The sequence below is a fragment of the Muscardinus avellanarius genome (genome assembly GCF_963383645.1).
Source record: "Muscardinus avellanarius genome assembly, chromosome: 12".
Taxonomy (NCBI): Eukaryota; Metazoa; Chordata; class Mammalia; order Rodentia; family Gliridae; genus Muscardinus; species Muscardinus avellanarius.
This window is the reverse complement of record NC_137798.1, coordinates 36,809,951-36,821,835: the sequence shown is the minus strand read 5'-3', so window position 1 is coordinate 36,821,835 and position 11,885 is coordinate 36,809,951. Positions and strand designations below refer to the sequence as shown.

The 11,885-nt window shown below is 44.7% G+C and overlaps 1 protein-coding gene across 1 annotated transcript in view; it reads right to left on the bottom strand.

Moving 5' to 3' along the window:
• Positions 1-1,662: 1,662 nt before the first annotated feature.
• AP4S1 (adaptor related protein complex 4 subunit sigma 1) overlaps positions 1,663-11,885 on the bottom strand; it is a gene marked incomplete at both ends in the record, with an annotated part of 28,967 nt that continues 18,744 nt past the window's right edge. Inside the window, one exon of the mRNA XM_080708005.1 lies at positions 1,663-1,791. Within this exon, the coding sequence (XP_080564131.1) occupies positions 1,663-1,791 (129 nt within the window). The remainder of the gene's footprint in view (positions 1,792-11,885) is intronic.

Here is an 11,885-nt window from a genome sequence, read left to right as displayed (position 1 = left end):
CTGCAAGGGCTCTGTGTTAATGCTTAACCATTAGTTGATGATAACACAGACTTAGTGACATGGCAGCATGGTGACTGCAAAGTGCCCTTAGAGTGCCTATGGAAGGCTTTTAGAGTAGCCAGCAAGGTGGCGCATGCCCTACTCCCAGTATCTGGGAGGCTGAGACTAGGATCACAGGTTTGAAGCTAGCCTCAGCGACAGGCTCGCATCAACTTAGTGAGACCCTGTTTCCAAATAAAAAATAAAATAGGGCTGAGGGTGTAGCTCAGAGGCACAACTGCTCTGGGTTCAATCCACAGCAAAATACACACACACACACACACACACACACACACACACACACACACACACGGCTTTAGAAACTGGCAAGTAAAATGTAATTATGCAATCTCCTTTAGGTACTTTTTGTTTTTGTGGTACTGGAGCTGGATCCCAGAGGCTTTCTACCTCTGGGCTATACTCCCAGGCTGGCTTTGAACCTGTGCGATCCTCCTGTATCAGCCTCCCAAGCGCGGGGATTACAAGCGTGCACCACCCGGCTAAGTACATTTTTTAAAGAAAAAAAAATTGCGGGGGGGGGGGTTACTGGGCATTCTACCTCTGAGCTCCACCCCCAGCCCTAGTTTTTATTATTTTGAAACAGGGTCTCACTGAGTTGTAAAGGGCCTAAGTACCTGAGGCTGGCAGCAAACCCAGATCCTCCTGTCTCAGCCTCCCAAATGCTGACATGACAAGCGTGTGCCACCACACCTGGCTTAAAGGAAATTTTACTAAAACTTTTTAAGGAAAAAGAGAGCATCCAGAAGATAATTTTAATCAAAATGGCATGTATTTAAGTCAATTTTAAATTTTTATTGGCCAAAAGATAACTGCCACACAATCTTTACATCATCCTGCAATTGCTGAATTTAATTTGTAAAGGGAAGCAGAGACCTAAAAGGGTTAGGTACTCAATAGCATTTATTTAAAGTGGGAAAATATGCTTATAATTAGAAAATAAGCTGGGCGTGGTGGTGCACGCTTGTAATACCAGTACTTGGAAGGCTGAGAGAGGAGGTTCACACCCAGCCTCAGCTACTTTGTGAAGCCCTCCACAACTTAGTGAAACCCTGTTTCAAAATAAAGAATAAAAAAGAGGGCTGGGAGCCGGGCGTGGTGGCGCACACTTGTAACCCCAACATTTGGGAGGCTGAGACTGGAGGATCGGAGGATCGTGGTTCATGGACGGCCTCAGCTACTAAGTGAGGCCCTCCACAACTCAGTGAAATCTTGTTTCAAAATAAAGAATAAAAAATAGGGCTGAGGGTGTAGCTCAGAGGTCAAATGCCTAGGTTCCATCCCTAGATCCGCAAAAAAAAAAAAAAAAAGAGGGCTGAGAGTGTAGCTCAGAGGTAGAATTCCCGAGTTCAATTCCTAGTATTGTAAAATAAATAAATAAATAAAATAAAACTTATTTTTCAGTTAAGATTTTTTGTATGTATTTTTAAATAGTTTTTTTTTTCCAAATAGGAACTATTGAAAATACCTATTTGGAGTGTTTGGAAGGATACCCCATTTTACAAAGTGTGGTCTTCCAGATTCTTTCAGGCTTCAGATGATAAGATGCATCCCACGGTGTTCACGTTTCCTGTAAATCAGCGCTGTCTTGGTAGAGCCTTCCATTCAGCTTTCCGACATCTTATCAAGAATTTGTAGAGGGGCAAGAATTCTTGCCCGATTCGTTTCCACAATGCAGCCATTTAGCACCATCTCATCCAAAATGATGTGTACTTTATCCAAATTAAACATTATCTAGGGTCCTATTAAGGAAATTAACTTGATAGTAATAAAAATGTTAACATTCAAGAAATAATAACTTATTGCTTAGCCTGGAATTTTCACAGTGTAAATAAGCCCACCATGAGGATTTTAGTAGAGAATTTCTTTCTTTTTTCTTTTTCTTGGTACTAGGGATTGAACCCAGGGGGATACTAGAGTTAGGGGTGTGCGTCACCACGTTTGGCTTCTCCTGTTTTTTGTCTTTAACAATTTCAGATGTTCAAAGTTGGTATTGTATTTGTTTAGTGAAGTACATCTACAAAGAATGGGACAACCTGAGAATGAGTTTTAGGTTTTTATTGGACTGTGTTAATATCTCATTAAGCTCTTTGCAAACAGTCCTTCGGCAGAATAAACTGTTTCTCAGGAGCCGATGGGAGCTGTCATTAAATGACCCAGAAAAGAAAAGGAAAAAAAAAAAAAAAAGCTTTACTGTGATATACCTATTAATAATGTCTTCCAATTATATACAGGATTGCTTTGTCCCGTGACCAAACTGGGACTGGAATGAATGCTAGGCCCTCAACTCAAACCCGTTCCCCAGACCCAGAAGCCAGAACTTTCAAGCTGAGTCAAAGTGGGAATGACAGCCAGGACAAGGAACAAAAGACACAGTTGAGTCACCCATCGTGGCGCATGCCTGGAATCCCAGCTACTCGGGAGAATGAGGCAGGAGGCTCATAAGTTCCAGGCCAGCCTGTATAGCTTAGCAACACCCTATTATAAAAAACTATAGAGCTGGGCGTGGTGGCACATGCTTGTATTCCCTGCGCTTGGGAGGCTGAGACAGGAGGATCACACAGGTTCGAAGCCAGCCTCAGCTACTTAGTGAGGCTCTCAGCAACTTAGTAAGACCCTGTTTCCAAATAAAAATATAAAATAGGTCTGGGAGTGTAGCCCAGAGGTAGAAGACCTCTGGGTTCCACCCCAGTACCACCAAAAATAAATAAATAAATAAATAAATAAATAAATAAAGTGTTGAGTATGTAATAAAATTTAAAGGGGTTCCATCCTCCCCCATCTCATCCCCTCTGATTGCTTCTCTATAGGGCCCTTTCTACAACTCGAGGGGTTAGGCCGGTGCAGGGGCCAGCGAGGCCAGGATCAGGGCCTCCCATGAGGCAAGGCCAGTGCTGGAACCAGTGAGGTCGGATCAGAGTCCTCCGGGTGGAGGACTCACTCAGTGGTAGAGCACTGGCCTAGCATGCCTAAGACTCTGGGTTTAGCCCCAGTACCAGGGGTGGGATTGGGAGGGCACTGAACAGCACAATCAGCTGTGTGACTAAAGGTTTTGGAACCCCCTGCTTGTTGTATTCAATTTTTTTTTTTGGTGTGTGTGTGGGGGTTCTGGGGATGGAACCCAGGGGCATTGGACCTCCAAACCACACCCCCTGCCCTATTTTTATTCTTTATTTTGAAACAGGGTCTCACTAAGTTTCAGAGGGTCTCACTAAGTAGCTGAGGCTGTCCACAAACCGCGATCCTCCGGTTTCAGCCTCCCGAAAGCTGGGATTACAAGTGTGCGCCACCACGCCCGGCTCTTGTATTCAATTTTAGTGCCTTTGAAAATGACTTCTCCTCCTCCTTTTACCTCTTTCCTCCTAGTTTTTGCTAATTAGGGGAAGCAGCTGGTTTTTATTTTCTGTGATATTTCTCCGTGCATGCCGCATTGCAAGTTCCGATCTCACTCTTGACGGTCCCAGTAGTGGCCTGGCCACCCGGAGGACTCTGATCCCGACCTCACTGGTTCCAGCACTGGCCTTGCCTCATGGGAGGCCCCGATCCTGGCCTCGCTGGCCCCTGCACCGGCCTAACCCCTCGAGTTGTAGAAAGGGCCCTATAGAGAAGCAATCAGAGGGGATGAGATGGGGGAGGATGGAACCCCTTTAAAACTCAGGAGGTACGTAAACAAAGGTATCAAAGATAATCACCGCCGGGCGTGGTGGCGCACGCTTGTAATCCCCGCACTTGGGAGGCGGAGACAGGAGGATCGCGCAGGTTCGAAGTCAGCCGCGTGCTGGCTTAGGAGACCCTGTTTCCAAATAAAAATGTAAAAATAGGTCTGGGAGTGTAGCCCAGAGGTAGAAGGGCTTCCAGGAACCCCAGTACCACCAAAAAAAAAAAAAAAAAAAAAAAAAGATAATCACCAATCAAGCATGGGATCGAGGAAGGTGGAGGGAATGGGATGGGGAGTGGATGAGGGCTAATTGGATGATGTGTGCTTGTATATCCTCTCACGTCTTGTACTCTAATGTGATGTATGATTACAATGTACCAATAAAAATATAAAAAATAAAATAAATTAAAAAAGAAAATGACTTCTCCAAAATGATTTTCTTTGCAATAGAAGGAAATCTAATTTTTAATCAATGTGAATTGGTTTGGGGATCCCGCTGCTCTGAGGACAGCTCCATCTCTGCCAAGTAGATGACATGCAGTTCAGATGTCCCCTTGAGCAGCTGCCCAACTGTTTTGAAATTCAGATTAGCATTTACTGCTGAATCATATCAACCACCGTCAACCCTTCACTGTGAGGACAAGGTCCTTCAGCACATCTGAATTTCTCAACATCCTGGAGACAGAAGTCACCCAGTGAGGCCATCTTGGACTGTGGGCATGTGACTGCCTATCCACCTAGGTGGGTATCTGGCTCAAACCCTAATAACCATGCAGCTTCTGGAAGCGTGTGGGGAAACCACAGACCAAATCCAATGTGAGGTGAAGGCAGGAAGGCTGAGTTCCCCCCCCCTGGAATCCCGTGGCTCTTTTAAAATAAGAATACTTGCCGGGGATGGTGGTGCAAGCTTGTAATCCCCGCGGTTGTGAGGCAGAGACAGGAGGATTGCGCAGGTTCGAAGCCAGCCGTGCTGGCTTAAGAGACCCTGTTTTTTTTTTTTTTTTTTTTTTTTTTTTTTGCGGGTCTAGGGATGGAACTGAGGGCTACACCTCTGAGCTACACCCCCTGCCCTATTTTTTTTTATTATTCTTTATTTTGAAACTGGGTCTCACTGAGTTGCAGAGGGCCTCACTAAGTAGCTGAGGCTGTCCGCCAACCGCGATCCTCCAGCTCTCAGCCTCCCAAATGCTGGGATTACAAGCGTGCGCCACCATGCCCGGCTTAAGAGACCCTGCTTCTAAATAAAAATATAAAAATAGGTCTGGGAGTGTAGCCTAGAGATAGAAGGGCTTCCAGGAACCTCAGTACCACCAATAAAATAAAATAAAATAAAATAAAATAAGAACCCAACTGCTGTTCACGTCTCGGTTTGGGTGTTTTTTGGTGGTACTGGGGTTCCAGATAGCCCTTCTACCTCCGGGCTACACTCCCAGACCTATTTTTACATTTTTATTTGGAAACAGGGTCTCCTAAGCCAGCGCGCGCGCGATCCTCCTGTCTCTGCCTCCCAAGCGCGGGGATTACAAGCGTGCGCCACCACGCCCGGCTCGGTTTGGTTTATAAGCAACTTGTACACAATGGTAAAGCCAGATTAATGGCATTTAGAACCACATGCCAAGTGAACAGAGACCAAAAATATACATGATATGGCAAGCCCCGTGGCAATCCACAGGCAAACACACTTCAACCTGGACATTTGGAACTGAGGGAAGAAGAAAGGACCACTCGGCGGGACTACTAATGTGATAAACGTAAGGACTCCTGAGAGGGAACCGGCCCCAGGCGTCACAGAACTTGACTGGATCCTTAAGGCACCTCGTTTCCTTCATGGGCCAGATGAAGCCGTGAACTAGAAACAGCTTCCCAAAGAGCACGGTGACCACTGTGGCGCCTAAACTGAGCAGCAGAGACTCAAAAGGAACTTCCAACGCAATCCCAGGGTAGGGCCCTTGACTTTTCATTTGATTTTTTTTTTTTTTTTTTAAGATTCTAGCTAAACCAGGCATGGTGGCATCCGTTTGTAATCCCAGTACTTGGAAAGCTGAGATAGGAGAATCACTAGTTTTTAGCCAGCCTCAGCTAGTTAGTGAGGTCCTCTAAAACTCAAGTGAGACGCTGTTTCTTCTTCGTCTTCTTTTTTGGTGGTACTGGGGCTCCTGGAAGCCCTTCTATTTCCGGGCTACACTCCCAGACCTATTTTTATATTTTTTAAATTTAGAAACAGGGTCTCTTAAGCCAGCGCGGCTGGCTCCGAACCTGCGCGATCCTCCTGTATCCACCTCCCAAGCGCGGGGATTACAAGCGTGCGCCACCATGCCCGGCTCAGTGAGACGCTGTTTCAAAATAAAAAATAAACTCGGCGTGGTGGTGCATGCCTGTAATCCCCATATTTAAGAGGGTGGGACAAGAGGTTTGCAGGTTCAAGAACAACCTCAGCAAGAAGCAAGACTCTCAACAACCTAGCGAGACCCTGTTTCAAAAATAAAAAAGACAGGCCAGGCGTGGTGGCACACGCTTGTAATCCCAGCATTTGGGAGGCTGAGACTGGAGGATCGTGGTTCGTGGACAGCCTCAGCTACTTAGTGAGGCTCTCCGCAACTTAGTGAGACCCTGTTTCAAAATAAAGAATAAAAAATAGGGCAGGGGGTGTAGCTCAGAGGTCGAATGTCCCTGGGTTCCATCTCCAGACCTGCATAAATAAATAAATAAATAAATAAATAAATAAATAAATAAATAATTTAATTAAAAAAGCCAGCTATCGTGGCACACACTTGTAATCCTGGTACTTGGGAGACTGAGACAGGAGGATCACAGGTTTGTGGTCAGCCTCAGCTACTTAGTGAGATCCTGTCTCACAATAAACAATACAAAAGGCCTGGGGATATAGCTCAGAGGTAGAATACCCCTGGGTTTAATCCCTAGTAACCCCCACACACATACACACACAAAGAAAGGCTAGGAGTGATGACTGGAAGTAGAATGTAGCCTTGGGTTCAATCCCCAGTATCACATACACAAAAGTAATTCTAGCTAAGCAAAGTTTTTTTTTTGCCTAGGGGGTTGGGAGTTAAACCCAGGGATATTCTACCTCCTAGTTATACACCTAGACCACCCCCCCACCTTTTTACAGTACTGGGGATGGAACCCAGATGCATTCTACCTCCAGACTACATGCCTAGCCCTACTTTTTATTCTTTATTTTGAAACAGGGTCTCATTAAGTTGTAAAGGGCTTCCGTAAATAGCTAAGGCTGTCTGCGAACCACGATCCTCCTGTCTCAGCCTCCTAAATGCTAGGATTACAAGCATGTGCCACCACACCAGGCCTTAGTTTTTATTTTGAAATAGGGTCTTGCTGGGTTGATGGGAGTCTCACTATTTACTGAGGCTGTCCTTGAACTTGCAATTCTCCTGTTTAAGCGCCCAAGTACTGGGATTACAAGTGTGTGCCATCATGCCTGGCTTGCAAATTTTTTTTTTTTTTTTGCGGGTTTGGGGGTGGAACCCAGGGACATTCAACCTCCGATCTACACCTCCTGCCCTATTTTTTATTCTTTATTTTGGAACCAGTCTCACTGAATTTCAGAGGGCCTCACTAAGTAGCTGAGGCTGTCCGGGAACCACGATTCTCAGGTCTCAGCCTCCCGAATGCTGGGATTACAAGCATGCACCACCACGCCCGGCTTGCAAAATTCTTTAATACAGTAAATACAGTGGTGGCAGGGGGAAGACATATTTCTTATTATTTACACTATAATTCAATTTCCCATGAAAGCAGAAAAGCTACCAAGGAGCCAGGTGTGGTGGTGCGCGCTTGTAATCCCAGCATTTGGGAGGCTGAGACAGGAAAATCACAGTTTGAGGACAGCCTCAGCTACTTAGCGAGGCCCTTTGCAACTCAGTGAGATCCTGTTTCAAAATAAAGAACAAAAAATAGGGCTGGGGGTGGAGCTCAGAGGTAGAATGCCCCTGGGTTCTATACCCAGTACTGCGCAAAAAAAAAAAAAAAAAAGAAAAGAAAGAAAGAAAGAAAAAGAAAGAAAGAGCCGGGCGTGGTGGCGCACGCTTGTAATCCCCGCGCTTGGGAGGCGGAGACAGGAGGATCGTACAGGTTCGAAGCCAGCCGCGCTGGCGTAAGAGACCCTGTTTCAAAAATATATAAAAACAGGTCTGGGAGTGTAGCCCGGAGGTAGAAGGGCTTCCAGGAACCCCAGTACCACAAAAAAAAAAGAAAGAAAAGAAAAGAAAAAAAGAAAGAAAGAAAGGAAAGAAAGAGAGAGAAAGAAAGATCAAAAGAAAAGCTACCAAGGGCCTGTATTCACGTTTCCACAAAAAGTTGAACACTATAAAAAGAATAAAAGAATACTATCATGTGAAGGTCCTGCACAGTCCCGGAGGCTGTCTTATAGCAGTCCTCTGTTCCTGTTGGGGCGTTGTATCGGACACATGCATGTGTGGGGTGCTAGAAACTGACCCAGGGGCATTCTACCTCTGAGCCATCCACCCAGCCCTATTTTATTTTCTATTTGGAACCAGGGCCTCACTAAGTTACTGTGTGCTGCTGGCCCTGCACCTGTCTCCTCTCTCACCCATGCTGGGATCCCAGGCATGGCCTCACCTGGCAGTGTCATCTTTTGTTAATGAAGCAAATGTTTCCTCAGAGACAAAACTGACCCTGTCGACTTCAGATGACTAGTAATTTTCTAAAATGTATTAATTTAGTTGAGTTCAATCACAGGGTTGTTACTGAGGATGGAACCCAGGGCATTGTACTTCCGAGTTACACCCCCAGCCTTTTTTTTTTTTTTTTTAAACAGGATCGCACTAAGTTGATAAGAGCCTCACTACTGACTGAGGCTGTCCTTGAACCTAGGATCCTCCTGTCTCAGCCTCCCTAGTGAAGGAATGCAGGAAGAAGAATCTAAGATATTGACAATACTAGTATAGGGAATCTACTAGAAATAAGAAAGCAGGATATTAGAATTAAAATAGGACCCTTGTAGAAGTAAGAGAGTAACAAAAACATGTGAGAGTACTGTAAGGAAACATTCCCCTCTCCTGATAAAATTAAAATGTGAAGAATTAACCTAGAATAAAACTGTGAGTCTCTGCTTCGGTAACCCCACTTGCCAATATAAAGTACAACTTGTAAGTTCCTGCTTATGATAACTGCCTGAGTTCTGGCTTCTGTGAAACTGCTTGCTTATGTCCCAGCTACCTTAATGTTAAAAGTTGTTTTAATTTAAAAACCTAGGTTACTATTAGAAATTATTTTAAGGATAGACTGGTTTTTCAAAATTCTTGATGTTAAGAATTGTTTTTTAAAGTTTGAGATATTTTAAAATAGTATAAAGTAATTTAGGGAATGAAGCTATTTTTCTTGGAAGTGAGGCCCAAGCTCACCGCAACTTTATCTCAAGGAAGCACCCGGAGGGCTCCTCAAACGGTCAGTACTCAGGGACCGAGCTGAAGGTTGCCATAGTAACCAAGCATGAAAGAGAAAGTCACTCTTTGGCGGGCAGTGACGTAGAAAGGCTGTCATTTAAGACTATTTGCTGTAATTCAAGTGTGTGTGTGCTTTCTTTTGAAATTATTGGTTGTACTTGTTTACCTTTTTATCTGATTGGTTATATCCTACCTTTTGGCGGGCTGTGACGTGTGTAACCACCCCTCCAGGGGCTATAAAAATAGAGCCTGAAGTGTGCTCAGGGTCGAGCTCCGACCACTTTCCTTGCTGTCTACTGAGGCTGAACGCTAGCTCGGCCAGAGGCTCCCTCTGGTAGCTGCTGGGCAATTCCTCTACTGACAGTCAAGCTAGTGAAGGAGTCTCGACCCTGGCATGCCAGTGAGAGCTGCAGCACTATAAACTCTGCTTGTGAGTTGCAACCTTGGTGTGTCCTTCGTTATTTGGGTAAGGGGGTGACTCTCAGACCCTAACACTAGTACTGGGATTATAAGCGTGTACCACCATGCCTGGAAAAAAAAATTAAATAAACAAAAAAAAGTGAGGTTCAACCTGATAATTGAATAGGTTTCTTCCAGTTCTGAAGTACAAGAGTTCCTATGACTCTAATGCAACCTTTAGTGAGAAGAAGATGCTGACTTCTGGTAATACTGAGCCATTCTTGACGCAGTCGAACGTTTCAGCATGCCTCAAAGGAAGTCCCTTTCTTTGTCGCTTCATTCTTTCTTTTCTTTTCCCCTTTTTTCTTTTCTTTTTTTTTTTTTTTTCAATACCAGGGATGAAACCCAGGGGCATTCTACCTTTGAGCGACACCCCTATTCCTATTTTTTATTCTTTATTTTGAAACAGGGTCTCACTGAGTTGCAGAGGGCCTCACTAAGTAGCTAAGGCTGTCTGCGAACCACGATCCTCCTGTCTCAGCCTCCCAAGTACTGGGATTACAAGCGTGCGCCACCACACCTGGTACCTTTCAGTGTTTCTAAAACATAAACAGGAATGTTCTAAAAGTTGCGGGATTTTTTAAATTTTATTTTTATATTGATGCTCAGGGTTGCTCCCAGGGGAATTCTACCTCTGAACATACGCTCAAGGCCTTTTTGTTTTTGCTTTGAAACAGGGTCTTGCTAGGTTGCTGAGGCTGGCCTCAAAACTGCAATCCTCCTGTCTCATACTCCCAGTACTAGGAATACAAGTGTGAACAACTATGCCCAGCTCCTAAGCCCTATTTTACTTTCTATTTTGAAACAGGGTTTCATTAATACTGTGTGTTGGCTTCAAATCTGTAATCCTCCTGCCTCAGCCTCCTAAATACTGGGATTATAAGGCGTGTACCCCCATGTCAGAATAAAAGGTTTTTTAATCAAGAAACAGGCCAGGCTGGGCAACTTAGGGAGACTCTGTATTAAAAAAAAAAAAAAAAAAAAAAAAAAAAAAAAAAAAAAAAAGGGAGTCGGGCGTGGTGATGAACTTTTATAATCACAGTATTTGGAAACTTGAGACAGGAGGATCACACAGGTCCGAAGCCAGCCTCAGCTACTTAGTGAGGCTCTCCAGAACTTAGTGAGACCCTGTTTCCAAATAAAATATAAAATAGGTCTGGGAGTGTAGCTCAGAGGTAGAAAGCCCCAGAGTTCCATACCCAGTACCATAAAAAAGGTGGGGGGGATAGGTGTGCATCTCAGAGGCAGAATACCCCTAGATTCAATTCCCAGTACCACAAAATAAATTAATATTACATTTTTAAATATAAATAAAGTCGAGTGTGGTGGTGCACGCTTGTAATCCAGCATTCCAGAGGCTAAGACCAGAGGATTACAATTCACGGACAGCCTCAGCTACTTAGTGAGGCCCTTTGTAACTCAGTGAGACCCTGTTTCAAAATAAAGAATGAAAAATAGGGCTGGTGGTGTAGCTCAGAGGCAGAATGCCCCAGGTTCCATCCCCAGTACCACAAAAATAAATGAATAAATAAAATAAAATAAAATTAGGAAAACATTGCGGATTCCAGGCCTATCCTGTATTTGTGTGGGGTGGTGGGACACAGATTATAAATAAGGATGTCAGCTTGATCCTGGCTTCTATTCCCATGCATGTATGTGGGACACCCCTGCTACCTTCTCTGACTACCTCTTTATTAATTATTTATTATTATTATTATTATTATTATTATTATTTGTGTGTGTGTGTGTGTGTGTGTGTGTGTGTGTGAGAGAGAGAGAGAGAGAGCGTGCATGCGCGCACGCAATCTCCAGGACTAATCTCAAGTGCATTTTACCTCCAAGCTATACCACCAGCCTTATTTTTTTATTTTAAATAAAGGTCTCACTAAGTTGCTGAGGGCCTCGATTGCTGGGGCTGGCTTTGAACCTGCCATCTTCCTGTCTCAACCTTCCAAGTACTGAGATTACAGGCACTTACCACCATACCTGGCCTCTTATTTACTATTCTTGACTCTAGTTTGGAGTTGGGGATGGAGAGGACTCCACAGGTCCTAGCAGCAGGTTCTGGGATGTCTAGACACCCTATATATTTGGGGGGCCAGGAAGGCAGAGGGCAGCCAAGAAGTGGTTAGGGAGCTGGATGTAGTGACACAAACTTGTAATCCCACTGGAGCCTGCCGTGAGGCAAGGCCGGTGCTGGGACCTCCGAGGACAGGATCGGAGCCTTGCCGAGGGGTTAGACCTGTGCCGGGGCCAGTGAGGCCGGG